General features: G+C 36.3%; 2 protein-coding genes across 11 annotated transcripts in view; both read right to left on the bottom strand.

The window, feature by feature from the left end:
* Positions 1-9,183, bottom strand: part of LOC104010285 (titin) — a 241,808-nt gene extending 232,625 nt beyond the window's left edge. For all 8 annotated transcript variants that reach the window (XM_087733441.1, XM_087733442.1, XM_087733443.1 and 5 more), the window contains exons 1-6: positions 8,988-9,183; positions 6,690-6,793; positions 3,908-4,111; positions 2,897-3,184; positions 2,040-2,128; positions 1,705-1,949 (exon numbers count right to left, since the gene is read on the bottom strand). In XM_087733441.1, coding sequence (XP_087589567.1) covers positions 1,705-1,949; positions 2,040-2,128; positions 2,897-3,184; positions 3,908-4,111; positions 6,690-6,780 — 917 coding nt within the window. In that variant the 5' untranslated portion in view covers positions 6,781-6,793; positions 8,988-9,183. The remainder of the gene's footprint in view (positions 1-1,704; positions 1,950-2,039; positions 2,129-2,896; positions 3,185-3,907; positions 4,112-6,689; positions 6,794-8,987) is intronic.
* Positions 9,184-15,628: 6,445 nt separating this feature from the next.
* The window catches only part of CCDC141 (coiled-coil domain containing 141), a 107,200-nt gene continuing 106,663 nt past the window's right edge, over positions 15,629-16,165 (bottom strand). For all 3 annotated transcript variants that reach the window (XM_087733273.1, XM_087733274.1, XM_087733276.1), the window contains one exon: positions 15,629-15,930. In XM_087733273.1, the coding sequence (XP_087589399.1) occupies positions 15,804-15,930 (127 nt within the window). In that variant the 3' untranslated portion in view covers positions 15,629-15,803. The remainder of the gene's footprint in view (positions 15,931-16,165) is intronic.

The following is a 16,165-nucleotide window of genomic DNA, read 5'->3' as shown; positions in this document are numbered from 1 at the left end:
TGACAATTATATAAACAACTTCAGCCTGAACTTGAATTCACTCCCCATTTAGGGTATCTTCAGTACTTTGTAGGTTTGGGGGTTTTTTAAGTTTTTGAGGTGTTCAACTTGTAAATTACACTTATCTGTTTTTAACATTATGCCTAATGTGTGTTTTTGTCATACTCATAACTGTAACATATTTCTTTGTAGTAGCTTAGTTAGATTTCCAGAAAGAAATAAGGGCAAATGTCAAAGGGCATTTCACTCAAGCACATATATTTAAATATAAAAATACATCATTAGTTTCCATTCACTCTGTCTTAATTCTCCTAATAGGAATAATATAAAAGGCTTACAGGTTTGAGTATTACATATTCTATTTGTGGCCCGGTCTCTGTAGAGAGACAAAATGATTAGTGCAGCTGCTCTTTGTAAAAATAACATGTGGCAGCCACCTAGCAACAACATAATCTTATCTACTCCTGCACCACATCTCATTTCCATGTGTCATCCATACATGTGTTCAGACTCCAGGCAAGCTTCTGATCAGGGTCTATATTTTTTCCCATACTTACATTTACAAATCTCACCCATAATATTTGGTAGCCACTTGGAAAGTGCTAGTTTCTAAATTTTGATATTCCAAAAATTCAATCCCAGTCCTAGCAGATAATTTTAAAGCATTTTTCAAAATTCTTTAACAGGCTTTCTAACTTAGATTTTCTTTGAGAGGAGTTTTTATACTGTATTTCCCAGATAACATTAACAAATTGCAGCAGTAGGGGGCAGCATCATCATATTAATTTTTAGATTTCTTTTCTAATGTGTTGTATGTCTAAAAATAGTTTGACTAGCAGGGGAGTACAAACTTCTAGTTCCATATGCACTCTAGATGGCACTATTGAATTATTCTTGCCTCTATGCAGTTTGTTTGTTATTGCTAGTTACTCTCAATCAATTTCTTCCTGTCCTTGCAAGTTATTCTCAATGGGGCAAAATTCACCAGCATACCTAGCTCTGGTAATTTAAATGGGGCTCTTCTGAGCACTCAGCTTGGAGACATTCCTTCCATGATGCTGGTGGTTCAGGATGCTGAAACTGCAGGGCTTTCAAAGCAATTTTCTCTTTACCTGCCTCAGCACAGACCTCCTGGGGTCTCCCAGACCACGAGTCCTGCTCTTCAAATCATTCACTTTCCCTCTTAAGACCCTTTATGCAGCAGAGCTAAAATTCATTTTTCCATAACCACATTTACCTTGCCTACCTTCAAAACATTATTTCTGCAGTCATTACCAGCACACACGTAGAACACGTGTTCACATTTTTTTACATATTCTTCCATTCTGTTTGCCACTCATCAGGGTGTCATTGCTCTTTTCTCTGTTCATCTAAAATAATCAAGGGCCAACTGCTCTACTGTTTTCTTCTCTTTCACCATGAACTTGGAGCTTTGAGTGCTACTTCAGCTGTATGTAGAGCAATCAAATGGGATTTAGTCTCTAAAGGATTTTCTTCCATATGGGATAGAAAATTTACATAAGAGGCATGCACTTCTATAGCAGTGGCAAATATAGCACATTATAGCTCACAGTCAGAATAAGCTCAGTCAGTATTAAGTCAGTGCATTCTTCCATTTTGTACTATGCTTTCATTCTACAGCATTATTGCTATATGTGAAAGTGATTCAAAAAGCCATCTTGTTTGAAAGAATAATAAGTTTACCTTACTGGTGAGGGTGTTGGTGCTCTGACATGTCTTACAGGTGATGGTGATTGTCTAACAGGTGATGGTGATTGCTGTCGTGCCATTTGTGCTTTTGCAGCAATTATTGGTGGGGTTGGTGATTTTGATGTAGGTCTAGGAGGCATTCGTGGAGGTGCTTTGTGTGGGAGCTGTTGGGCTGTTGCACCTTCTATGACCATTTCAACACTTGTAAGCGATCTGGCATCAAAGTGGGCTTCAATCTTCTACAATGAAATCAAGAAAACAAGTCTGAGATACTGTAGAAACAATCATCCACATTTTAGCCTTACCTGCTTTGTTTTTGAAAAATATACCTTTTCAATTCTGGCTTGTCTTGTTTGTGAAATCTGAGCAGTCGAAACAATTGTCTTTGTCTTTTTAGCAGGAACGGCTTCTTCCTCACCTTTTGGAAGAGAAAACACATTCAGGAGAATTACATATGGCAACAAACAATAAGCAAGTGCAGAAACAAATGAATGGTCAATTCCAATTATATACAAATGTATATAAACAACAGAGAAAGAATTAAACAACCATCTGTTTTTCCTGCAGTATCTCTACACAGATAATTGTGAAAACAGCTGAAATAATATTTCTGCATTACTATGTCATTAGAAAAAACACCCCATATGAACCAAAACAAAACACACATTTTAGATTCTTCAGAATCAGTCCTGTATCTCAAATGACTACACAGTCTGGAGGCATGACTGAGGTGAAATCCAAGCAAGACTGTTTTGGGTGAAATGATTCACTGCTACAATTCTCCCCTATCTAAGAACTGTCTTCACCCTTACCAGGCTCATTTACAAGACCATGTACAGTTGTGCAATCTAGTATATCTATTCTATCAAAGCCAGCTTACAAATACAACTTTGAGAAATCTACAGAACAAAATGAGAACAACTGAAAGTATCTCACACTTTTTTCTGTCTACTGTATCCTCGGTTTAAAGAAGCCCCATTCTGGAGAAAAGGTCCTTTTAAATTCTCAGAAAAAATCTTTGACAAATTTCACCAAAGACACTGCTTTTTCACAGCAAGTTAATAACTCTTGAGAAAGAAGTTATAAATGAATTTATTGATATAACTTTAATGAAGTGGTGTGTATTGTATCATTACAACAATGGATGCTCTCTTATTTTCATGGCTTGTAACTTCAGCTCCATTACCTTGAATTAGCAATTCAGCTGTTGAAGTAGCACGTCCCACATTATTTGTGGCATTTACTGAATAGGTACCGGAGTCTTCAGGATATGCTTCTGCAATTATTAAGCTGTAAAGGTCTCCTTCTTGTAAAATTTGAAAATCGGGGGAGCTTTGAATTTCTACTCCATCCCGATAGAACTTCACCACAGGTGTAGGGATTCCAGTCACTCTCACGTCAAGTCGAACTTGACTTCCCTGCCTTGCAGTCATGCTCTGTAGTCGTTGTGAGAAGTTTGGTGGTGCTGTTCCAGCTGCAGTTTTATTGAAGAAATAAATAGGAAAACAATAACGTCTGTTAAAAAGCATTGTAAGGGCTAGATATTTTCATTACTAGAAGTGCACAAGGTCTACTTCTCCTTCACATGCTACTGCCAGATGATACTACCTTCTCAAACATTCAAAACATTAAGAGTTGATTTGCCAAAATGCAAACATGCTTAACTTTTTTCATGTGTTTAAAATTTCTGATGTTTCTGATTATGCCCACGATTGCAAATGTTTCTAGAATTAGAGATACATTGATTATAACAATAGGTAGTAAGTACAGTCTCTTGGGTATGGCCCTTTATGTGAGTTATTCTGATAAATATAATTTATATCATTAAATATCATTAAGGGCTCCATCCTGCAGAAATTTATCCTTTCTTTTATGTGTGGTTTGAATGTAGCCAATGTGACGGATCACATGAGCAGAAGTATACAGGGCTAAGCCAGAAGGTATAATTGTGATTAAGAGTTTACAAGATCAAGATTACACTTTATACAGGTAAGGTGTAAAGAATGCTGTTAGAACTTACTGGTGAGAATATATGCTGAATTCTAGACTGCTTTAGGAAAAGGAATTTGGTTTGCTCTTTCTTTGCTAATCATGTACTTCAAATCCAAACTTTTTTCATTATCTGTGACACTTCTCTTATCACTCTCTTTCTCACATTGCTAGCAGAGAGAGGTGCCTTTCTTTAGGTGCTTGATACCTGTGACAAGTAGCTCAGCAGTACTAGTTGCTTGCCCAGATCCATTGGTGGCTTGTACGGTGTATCTTCCACTGTTTGCTTCTGTCACGGTGGGGATCACCAGTTTAGCGCGGCCATCACTAAACGAGATCTGCACACCGGGCAGAGTTGCAGCAGAGAGAACCTGGCCATCCCGATACCAGCTCACCTCAGGAACTGGGAAACCTAAAGAAAAAGGAAGACAAAAGGAGATTAAGATGCTATGAAATGCCAGATATCCAAAATTACCATAATACTCGCTCACGTATACACAGTTACAGTGGAGTGTTATGCCATAGGTACAGGTTTATGATTCTACATTCAGTGACGCAGTGGTAAAGGAATTTCTTTTTAGAAAGGTCTTTAAAATACACAGAGCAATAGGACAGCTGCACAGGCTACTGCATTTAGGAAATCACTTGAATAATGAGTGGACTGTAGTGTTTGGCAATCCTGTTGAGGAATAAAAGTTCATCAGAATTATGAGTGGGATGAATTGATGCACATGAGGTTTTTTTTTTTTTTATTTATTTGCTGTTATCTAAGCAGCGTTGCTAACAAAATTATCCAGTCCAATAGTTTGGAGACAAAGTAAAAATCAGAACTTCCAACCAGGTAGTTGTCCTAACACTAAATGATTTTAGAAAATGAAGTGACAGAAAAAGTGACTGTTGTAGACATTAACATCAAGTGCTATTAATGTTTTGGTTATTTATTTCTTTTTTCTGGAGTGAATTCTCTTTGAGTTTGGTGGAAAACAGTCAGCTGGAATCCGCTGATCTTTGATTATTCAAATATACTATTCTTTTGTTGTCAGGGTCATGAACAAAAGTCTTCTGGTCAGAACAGTTTCATCTATATCTATAGCTGTTCTTTTAGCTTTAAATGGAGATTTTAGACTCCTAGTGGAAATTCTCTTCCCAGTGTTCTATTGAGCCAACTTTATTGAGCAACCGAAATCCATTTGACGAACTGGTAAAATTTTTGTCTCAGGTGGTTGCTACGCTCTTCTTGGTACTCTTATATTAACTGAGCTCTTCACATTTGAATTGTAGCTCTGTGTTAATACTTGACTTGTATATACAAGAGCAGTGTTATCAGAGATTAACAGAAAGTCTGAATTTCAAATTCACAATAATTCATGACAGACAGGAAGGGCAGACAATGTGCCAAAATAAAGCTGTGTAGTCCGTTATCTATGCAGTTAGTTCAAGAAATAAAAGTTTCATATTTTTTATGCATTAGAAAAACTAAATGCCAAGCCACTGTCAGATCTGTCAATCTTGGTGGATGCTTTGGGGCAGGAAAGATATTCCAGAATCCCACAATGTGAATAAAAGTTAACAGGAGATTACCTCACATGATATTTGGGACTAAAGTACAAATACGGTATATGCCATTAGAAAAACTGCTGTATCTCCTCGTAGTAAGAAATCAAGTTCCCCTCCCAAGTACTCCATGATATCACACAAATGAAAATAGCCAAAATCACACATTGAGCCATAATATTAGCATCCTAACTTGTTCTGATGATATATTTATGTATTCATAATAATAATAATTATTGTAATCATGGGTGGAAAGAAACTTGTCACAGAAAATTTACAGTGTACAGGCAATAGGAGAAAGTCAGAGCAATTAACTGAAGAGTAGAGGGCCAAATAACAGAATAAGGCATGAAAAATTGTCATGGATGTAGACTACAGGACATGTTCAAACACCTTGTGTGAACCTTGCGTGAGCCAGTGTTATCCAAAGGGACCAAGGGATGAACCACAGTGGACCATAGATGTCAGAGATCTTTATAGTTGGAAAGATCATGTGTTTGCACCTGTCACAGTGCATCTGGGTAGTGTTTTACGGTATGTGGATCATCACATTGCTAATGCCTGTAAGACAACATAATTCCATCAGCAGGAATGTGTCATTTCTCCTTAGTCACTGCTGAGGTCAGAGGCACTCTTAGAACAGGGTGTTGGTTATCTGGTAAAGTTATTTTGGAGGTTTGCATGGGGTTTTGTACAAAATAGGGTGTTTTAATAGTGTGTAGACTGGCAAAATGAAGTATCCTTTAAAATTATGTAGCATCTTGAAACTGCATCAACAAATTATATTAATCCGGCCTTGCACTACCATCATGATCACCATACACATCTACTGTCTAGGAAACTAGGGTTTTCTATCCTCTTCAGTGGCCACGTGGACCTAGATTTTGTGCTTTTAACCCCTCCTACCAGAACTCTGGAATTAAGTAAACTCAGGAGCACAGAAGGTAGAAATACAGTTTAGCCAGCGTAAGGCTTAGCATTAGGTCAATGAAGAACTAGTATACGTCTTGCCTTTTGCACCTTGACTCCTCATTCTGTCTGATCATCATCCAAACAAGTTTATTCTTTCTGCATCCATATGAAGTTCTCTTATTAGCACAGTATGCATTTTTATGTATATACTTTTAATGCTGTTTCCCCCCAGTTTGGTGATTCTAACATACCTGAGAATGACACCAGTCTCATTGGCAGGCTGATTGGCTATTGCCTGGGAAGCCTTGTAACTTTATGCAGTGTGTTTGTGGATATCAGACAGCACCTTGCAGTGCCAATCAGTACCGTACAATGTAGATATATACTCACATTTCAGCACTGATCTTTACCCATTCAGATCAGATTATGATCTACAAAAAGTGTTATCATTTGTCTTAGCATAAACGCTACCAAAAATAATAATAAAAGACAATCAATCTTGCAAGAATGAGTCAAAACCTTACCACTAATATGAGCCTCAAAGGTTGCGGCACTACCCTCCAGTGCCACAACACTTTGTAACGGCTGTGTAAATGTTGGTGCTTTTGTCGTCATCTTTACAGGCACTCTGAAAGCAAGAAAAACATAATTAGAAGTCAGTGGTGAAATTGTTATTATATGCACATCCTTCTTGCTAGATTTTAGGAATATTTGTAATTATTTTCATAACAATTTACTCTTCTCAGTTTTAAATCACATTGACTTCATGAAATGTGAAGACTGTAGGTTTTGACAAAGCTGTATAGCAAATTACTTTTAGGGCACACGGCTGAGCTGCATGTGAAACATATTTAGTGAAGTTGTGATTTGGCATTACAAGTATGCAGCAGGAGACAAAGTTCTGCTTGACTCATTGCATGACCTTGTGCAGGTCATCTATCCTCTATTTGTCCATTAATCTCCTTTACCTAAAGAGAAAATAATCTCCATGTAAAAATTGTTTGAATGATTTGAAAATGTTTTGTTAGTGCAAAGAATTTGCATTCTCCAATGAGAAGACAACTAGGTCATGAAGTAGCAACTGAAAAAAATGTGAAGGTCCACAATCTATTTGGCTTTTAATAATTAAAAAAATGCCAGGAGGCTCTCTTTTAAAAGCAGTGTGTAAGTAGTGAATAACTTCATTTTACACAGAAACATATTGGCATTAAAGATGCAGATAAAATTCTACTCTTTCTCAGAGAGTATCTCAGTGGAATTTTGAATATGGGAACACAGCCACCTTCGAAATGTGAGCTAGGATATAAGGTAGCCACTGACACTGACAGTTTGAACAACTGCAGATCCATATGAAATCTGAAAGAAAAATAGTTTGCTTTCTCTTCCTATGCTACAAGATCCTAATTTGAAATAGCACACTGCGACTAGAAAAGCTTCTGTATCAGGATTATTTTATATTTGCACGAACATATTTATTTACTGATGTTGAATTGTGCAGGTTTTTAAAATGTAGCTAGTATCTTCTTAAGAGTATCATACATTAAAGTTACAATTTTTCTCATTAAAAAATTCCCCTGAGAACCTATCATGTCTTACTAAGCAAGGGTTAACCCCATAATCTTTTCAGGTCTATCTCACTCACATATTTAGTGTTGTTTACTCTGGCTTTTGTGCCTGATTTTGTGACAGTCCCAGGCTTAACTTAAAAATTAATGAGAAAGTGAAGTTTCTTTCACTATGAGCCAAATTTATGCTGCCTTTCAAAGGGGTGAAAATTCTTCATGACATGAGTTCCTTCATTGAAATCAGTGCCTGATATGCCTACATACAATAAGTGCATAAGGGCAGAACTGGATATTGTACTGGGATTTTGAGCTGCTTTTTAATTGCCTTTACTGGTTGTCTGGATACTTGTTCCAGCTTGACAGAGGAGCAGCCTTTTATCAAAGCTTTTCAGCTTCAAGGCTGGGAGGAAATGAGTTCAAATTAGAAAGAAATGACCGACATTTCATTCTAACACAACACTAGTTTTCTGAAAGGAAGATGAAGACAAATGTCTGTCACATGTAATTCATTAAGATCTACTTCAGTTATAACTATGTTTTGAAGCTCAGCTAAAATATGTGGAAATAATCTTACAATATAATTAAACATTATGAAAGCTTATATATATATATATGTAATTTCCTGACTCCAGAATAGATTGGAAAAAAATTAATTAAGTAGAATTGCCATTGAGTTCACACAAACTTCATATATTTCATTGTCTAGGCAAATTTTGGTGATGAAGATCTGATCTTATAAGGCTTTTTGTATAATTAGAATTGAAAATATGCATCTGAAATGTCATGTTCCAGAAATAACCTTCCCAGCTATGAATGACAGCAGACAAGTGTTCCAGAGCTGCCATGTAATTGATACCTTAGCAGTTGATTCCCTTAAAAAGTCATCAGCGCTTAGCTGATACCATATGCATTTTATCAGAGCTATTCTTGGAGCTTCTCAGTTTATCTCTCAGTAGCATAACCTTGAACACTCCCAAGAGAAAGGAGTTTTTAAGTTAAGCAGATATTTCCATGCACTTTTCAAATCTTAATTTATATAGTCTTTAACAACAAATATACTGGACAAATTTTTTGCTAAGTATAATCAAAATTTACTCCCAGAATTTTAAGACGTAATCTTGCTAGAAAATTTAAGTGCTCCATGTCTATACTCTGAAACCTATACCCCGCATGAGCAAATTTATAAATAATAAATCATATCAGGATTATTAATGACTGATAAAATACTCATTACACTAGCAGAAACATGCTACTAACCTGATCTCTCAAAGTGCCTGTAAGAGTGGGCTAAGCCCAACGAAATCTTCTTGAACGACGTCCTTATCCAGAGTAAGATTTTTTTAGACAATCCCAGCATGAGAATTGTAGAGCCTCTAATCATAAAAACAAAACTACACAGTCTTGACAGTGTAGTTTTGTTTTTTTGCAATCCCTACACCCGAGGCGAGGCGGGGAATGCACGACTGCTCAGAAGTGCTAACATAGTTGTTTTGCTTTATATACCCCAGCTCTGCTGACAGCTCTGCCTCATCATGTCAGTGCCGCTTCTGATTGGTTTCCTAAAAGAAAGTATCTCGTGAGAGGGGGTCCACTCTGTGTAACCATACACCACCTGTTGGTTTGATTGACAACGATAATTTTGGAAGCACAAAAGGGATTCACTGAGGAAACATCATCTGTTCCAAAGATTTTGATTTATAATTCTCTTTCACTTATAATGTGCAGTTTACAAGCCATTGCAAATTTCCTAAGTCATAAGCACAAGACAAAGAAAGTAATAAAGAAGCAGAGGATACGGACAAGTCAGAAGTAGTAATATCAGTGAGATTCAGCCTTAATTTCTTTCATTGTAAAACATTCAAGAAGCTACCAAATGCATCTGTCAATCACCAGACTAAATAAGTAAGCTGAGCTCAGGCATGTGGCTGTACACTATTAGAATACACCGTTGAAATAATTTTTTTTCCGTAGCTTTGAATTCTAAAATTCTATTTGGTAATATAGAGAGTTGGCGCTCTGGTTTTATCTTGTTTCCGTTACAGTTTTTCTGTTGGATGTTCCAAGCAGTTAAGATTAACAAACAATAGCATACAAAGTGCAGAAATATAAGTTATGTGAAGGTAAATTAACACAGACAACTACTGTAATTTCCGAAAAAGCAGATTTTAAGTCTAACAGCTTTTTTCTAGTCCTGTGGAGGCCTTGTGCAGACCACAGAGTTAATCATCCATGGAATAGCGTATGAGTTTGTGAACTTCCACCAGCCCAGCTTCGTCAGTCTGTGCAGCTAATTGTACCATTAGATTGGTTGTCTCTGAAACAGAGGTCAGAGTTAGAAGACTATGCTTGTCTTTAGCTGGAATGGGAGGTGTTTTGCCACAACACCACATCTGCCTGTTTCCATTGTTGCCTTCTTATTCAAAAATCCTTTTCCTTCCCTATGAAGTGGAATATATCTAACACATATCTAGCAAACTCTTCAAACACGTAACTGGCTCATAAGACTACTTATATGCTTAACTGTTTTGGTAGATGGAGGACTTCAGTCTGCTGTTACAAGATCCACATTGAAAAGGCTCTTCCAGAGGATACCTAGAGAAGTAAACACAAGTTGTACTATCAGCTGCACTTGTGTTTGAAAACAACCTGAAGGAATCCTCCAGCAGGAGCTCCAGAAAATGCCAAGGAGAGAGAATACCATCGCTATGCTTCCTGCAAGGGGGTACTATACTATAATTTGCAGACCTGAAAGGAACAAGAAAGGACATATTGCTGTGATCTTATAACATAACTTCAGAAATTTGATCTGCCCTTTAATTTATCCATCCCATAAGGTGTCAACTTTACGGTTACTCTCGGCATGCAGCAGTAACAATAGAAACAGAAATTGGAGGAATAGTCTCTACACTGGTACTATCTGGACTCTCACAGAGGTTGAAAGTCAGAGTACTATGGCTCATTTTTAACTTTTTGTTGCAAGTAGGTGTCAGAAAGCCTAATCTCTCTGTGTAAGACTTAGTATGTAACAAATGCGACTCTATGCATTAGTGGGGAGGATAAGTTAGTTTCTACTAAAAGACACAAAATGTCCAAAGGAATCTGTGTAAAAGGTATCTAATATCTGATTCTAAATAGTGACTTGTTAAATTGCAGATGGCCGTTTTCTCTGTAGTTGAACACTTAAATATTCAGTGAAAAAATCAAACTTGGAGAAAGAACACAGGCTAGTATCTGCAAATTTAATAAACACAGCCAGCTTAATGATGATGTCTAAGTCAAATAAACAATGAAAAAGTTTATGGACATGTGATAATTTCTAAATGACAGAAATCTGCAAATTGTCACTTTCAGAGTTATGAGATTGCCAGTTCAAATTTTTCTATTTCAATCAAGTCAATGACAATTGATGACAATAATAGAAAGTTACAAGGAAAAAATGTTGCTGCATTCAAATACATAAACTAAATACACTGTATTTTTAAAATAAGTTTCTTCCTTTTTTTTTTTTTTTGAAGTTTTACATTTGCGTTTGATCACTATTAAATCTATTTCCATTCCAACAAAAGTTTGTACCTTCTGAACTTTTTATTTTTACTGCTGAATTCAGAAAGGAAATCAAACAGTGAAATATTTCTCTCATGCTCTCAAGGAAATAAGAATTATTTATATTGCATGCCTTCTGTTAACAGAATGACAATCAGCCCAGTGTGATTTCTACCTGTTTAGTGTCACATAGTGTATCCACAAAAAAAAGCAGAACGATGACTTCAGTCTTATTATTGTGTAGCAAAGACACTGCTGGTAAAAGCGACATTATTTCTTTGCTCCAGGATCAAACAAAAGTCAGATCCGGATAACAACAAAGACATTTTTTTCAGGCAGGCATACAAATTGGGAATTTTTCTAAAAATTTCAGCATTTGCTGTAGTCTGCTACTGTTCTAAGTATGAACTATATATTGCCAATGTTACTATACTATATGGATTACATTGTAGGCAAACAATACATTTAAGAAATAGCAGGTAATTTTCAACACAATGAAACATTGTGATGTGGATACTAGCAACCTTTTTGTATGTGATTCACTTTGATTAATTCTAATAATCCTATTGACTTGGTAAGTGGAGCTGCACAAAAGGAACGATTACTTTAGTAGGCCCACATGAAGATGCCTTGAAAGCTGAAGACTCTAGTCAGAACCTAAAGACAAATTCATTCTTTCTTGAACACTGAAAGCTTCAAACTGCCACTTTTGGCAAGTTTTCAATGTGATTTTGAAGTGATTTCCTAATTTATTTTAAAAAAAAAATCACCACCTTTCCTTTTCTTCATTATTTGTCAAAAAGTAGTAGTGTACTATGTGCTATAGCTGTACAGCCAATATAGCATAAACCCTGCTTTCTTTCCTAGTCCCTTAATCTGTCTACACATGTTAATTTGCAAAATGCATAAAAGAATCAGTATCTTTCCCATTTCCTGCTCTACATCCATTTTCCATCACTCCCTTCATCCTTTGTCCTGTTCTTTTCTATACAATGATGTCTGTTATATTTCCTTTCATATACTATTTTCATTTCACTCTGCCCCCCAACCAAATGTGCAGAACCAAGGGAGTAATGAAATAAATCATTTGGTCACTTGAAATAAAACAACTTCTCACTGATAAAATGTTGTCCTAAATCCTTATAGAACTGACAAAACAGAACCTGAAATGTATTTAGTTATTATATCCTTGCTGAATTTCCAGTTTTCTCAAGTCTACTTCTGAAAAAAAATTTTGCTTTCCCTCCTCCAACCCACCATCTTTCTTTAAACTTAGAAATAACTAAAAAATTCTTCTCTTAACTGTTAAACCATTAAATCCTGATCTGAAGTCAAAACACATTTCCACAACCTTCATCAACTCCCCTTCCCCTGCAAATGCTATAAACAGTACTATAAACAGGTGTAATGACACCTTTAGAACCTTAAATAAAGGCTATAAAAGGCATTATATTCACAAGAATATCCACGTTTGTGTGCTGCAGCTGGCTTCTGAAAAGCTGCAGTATTTTCAGATGCTAGTGTCTTTTATCTGACATTGTAACTGATTATGCAAGAGATATTAATCTTTTTCAATACAAAAAAACTTGTTTGCAGAAAATTGTTTTACTTGTTACTGAAGAAGGCACTGTCAATTGCTCCAAAACCAGAAAAGATAACTAAGACACTAAGCAATTTTTGAAATTACTTTAGCTATTTCACAGGTGAACAACTTATTGGGATCTGTGACTAGATTTGAACAGGTATGGAATAGTTATTAGGGTCCATATTCACTAACTTCATGTTGATAGTTGTCACTCATCTCCTTGGAAATATCTAAGGAGGAGATTTACAGGCATCACTTTTCCCAAGTTTTCCTTGTATATTATTTCTTTATATGTCATCCCTGCACATTTACAGATGCGGAACAAGGAAGGAATAAAAACATTATTTACTTAGCACCTCACCCTAGAAAGCAGGGCCTTGCTAACAAAACCTGAGACCCTGACTAAAGAATATATTTACTAACTATTCCACTTCCTTCCACAAAACAATAATTAAAATCATAACACTGGGGAGAAATTTTAACTAACATCGAGGTAGTCATTAGGATTTAATAGATACATACATACTGTCAAATTTCACAGACCTTTTGACAAATTCATGGGCATCTATGATTTATAAAATTAAAAAAAACAAGCACACTTACCGTGTTTCATAACAGATCCCTTCCCTGGGAACACTTAGAGCAACAGCCATGTTCCTCATTGGCAAAAGAAGGTTGCTGGGTTTTTTGTTTATTTGTTTATAAACACCACTTTCTACTATTTTGTAAGAAAACCATAGGTAAGAACAGATATACAGATTTCTCTTTTGCTTCATGTATTATTTAGAAAAGCATTAACACTTTTTATTTATTTTTTTTAAGTAAAGACATGTTTTGTGAATCAAGGGGAAAAAAGCCCACCTCAAATATTAAAGTTCAAGTTGTTCTTACAGGCTGACAATCAAGAGGAAAAGCAAGAACCCAATGCCTTAAATCTTCTGAGGAATCAAGATCAGCAGGCACTGAATCCTACACCTTCATTTTTACAGAATGGATTTTTAAATAGAAAATCTTACATGCCATATTTATGGATTCCAGCTGATAAAGAACATACATTTTAGGACTTTTTTAATTTTGGGGGGATGTTGATATGTACTTTGCCAGTCCTCTGAACGTGACTGCAGTTAGAAATACAATATTTTCTGTGAAATCTTTAAATCTAAACAACATGTGCAAAGGAGGGGCCTAGTAAGCAGAAAGGTAATTGTATGGGATCTGAAAGATGTTTGGTATTTGTCTCCATTCCATTTTGGAAAAAAATGTTTGTGAGAGATAATAGGGTAAGTAAGCAGGGCAAGAACCTCGGTCCTCATCTACTATATTTATGTGCACATATACACAGCCTTGTGACTCTTCTGCGGGCAGGATGCCATTGACTTTTCCATAACGTCAAGCAAGTGATTTATGTGATCAGGTGAAGACATGTACATGATATTTTTTTCAGCTCATTTCCTCTCTATGCCTGTACTTTAATTTGGAGATAAATTTAAGTTTCTACCAGCCAACCTGCATCTTGTTGGAGACAAATTTTTAATGTTTTGGTATTATGATTTAAGTAACTCTCAAAAATGTTAGTTCAGTCCCAGTTTTGCATAGATGACACCTACAAAGATGCTGCACTGCTTAAGCCCCTATCTGCTCTCTGTGAGAAATGTGAGTGCATTGCTGTGGTATACAAACCCAGTGTAGGCCTAATCAATGTTTATATAAAGAATGCCAAAATGTTGCACAATTGGCAGTTGCACAATACACACGTACCTGTGTACTGGCCAAGCCATACGCAGTGCACTGAAGCAGAAGTCTGAGTAGCATGAATCATTTGCTAGGTAGGACTTTGAAAGTCTGAATCAGGACCAAGTTGATGAACAGTTATTCCCAGGTCTAACTAGATGCTCCGTTGGTTATTGTGCCAGTCAAACAGCCATCCAAAATGGGACATTTTCTGAACTACTTTTTTCAATGCTGCAAATGGATGACACTGCAAAAGTCCTCTTTCTCTGCAAGGAGCTTTGCAGTGAAGTGAAAAAGACACCTAGACTCAGAATTCAAGAGATGGAGGCAAAAATTTCATCATGCTAATGACTACTCTACAATCCAAAAGATCCAATTTCAGTTCAGGTTTTCTTTATACCCCGAATGGATGCTGTGGGTCTTGAGGAATTCTATCACTGGGAAGTCCTTGGCTAAACTAAGGATGTGCTTTCAAACTAGCATGGGTATCATTTCACAGCCCACTCCTTTGGACTGTAATGACATGCATCAACTGGAAATGGACTGCTTTGTCACGGTAATCCAGTCCTGAAAGCAGAAGCAACATAGCAGAAGACTTCTCTATTATGCTGCCTTAAAGAAACTCTCTCTTCCCTGAAGACATTCTTGGTACTAAGCATGCATTAGACAAGGTTTGCTATTATTAGTAACCACTCCTTTTGATGCCCAGCCTCCTCAAAATTTCTCAAAGCTGTTAGAAATAAGGTAATCAACACTGTATTTAATAAACCATAGAATTCTGTAGTTATAAACTCATTTTGGTTTAAGTCCTCATTTGTTTGTGCCTGAATTCTCTATATAAGCCAGTGGGAAAAACTATTATGGAATTGATGGCATTGATGGAATTTGTGGAAGAATAAAACAATGGGTACTGGTGAATCACGAAGGAGATCTGTAATTTTAAAGGCTAATGTCTCTTTTTTCCATTATCATCTTCTATTAGATTCATCCAACAAACCAGAACAAGACTGCAAGAAATTAGAAATCACTATCTAAAAAATGCTGTGCACAGGTGAATTTTATTAATGATTTATTTAGAAAGAAACCAAATACAAATTGTAACTTAGATGAAAATCGAATACCACTCAAAGATTCATCTCCTCACCCACGGCCAATATCTACTAATAGACACAGCAAACAATATGAACACCCTCATGAATCAGGCATCTTGCAGTTCAGTCCATCTTCTGATCCTCTGCAGCAGGCAGGAGAAGAACAGAATCATGTTCCAAATTGAAGCTAATCTCATGTGGCCTCTCAAGTTCAAGATACACTCCTTGAAGCCAGAGTTTCTCTTTAAACCTGTTTAAAAAAGGTCAGTTAATATTGCCTATATTTTTAATGGTGGCAGCTGCAGCATTCCCTTTCATACGCAACACTGGTGGTTGGCATAGACTGTTCTCTGTGGTCTTGAGACAATACAAGATTAGAGATCAAATAAAGAGTGATTCCAGACAGAACATAAAATATCCTAAAACTCATCTTACTGACAATAACAAATAACCAGGGGGCACTTTAGTTATAAAGAAGAGAAGAG

The sequence above is a fragment of the Nipponia nippon genome, unplaced genomic scaffold (assembly GCF_047370975.1).
Source record: "Nipponia nippon isolate SJK-2023a ecotype South Korea unplaced genomic scaffold, ASM4737097v1 scaffold_5, whole genome shotgun sequence".
Lineage (NCBI taxonomy): Eukaryota > Metazoa > Chordata > Aves > Pelecaniformes > Threskiornithidae > Nipponia > Nipponia nippon.
Note: the sequence above shows the minus strand (reverse complement) of the source record. Positions and strands in the feature narration are given on the sequence as shown.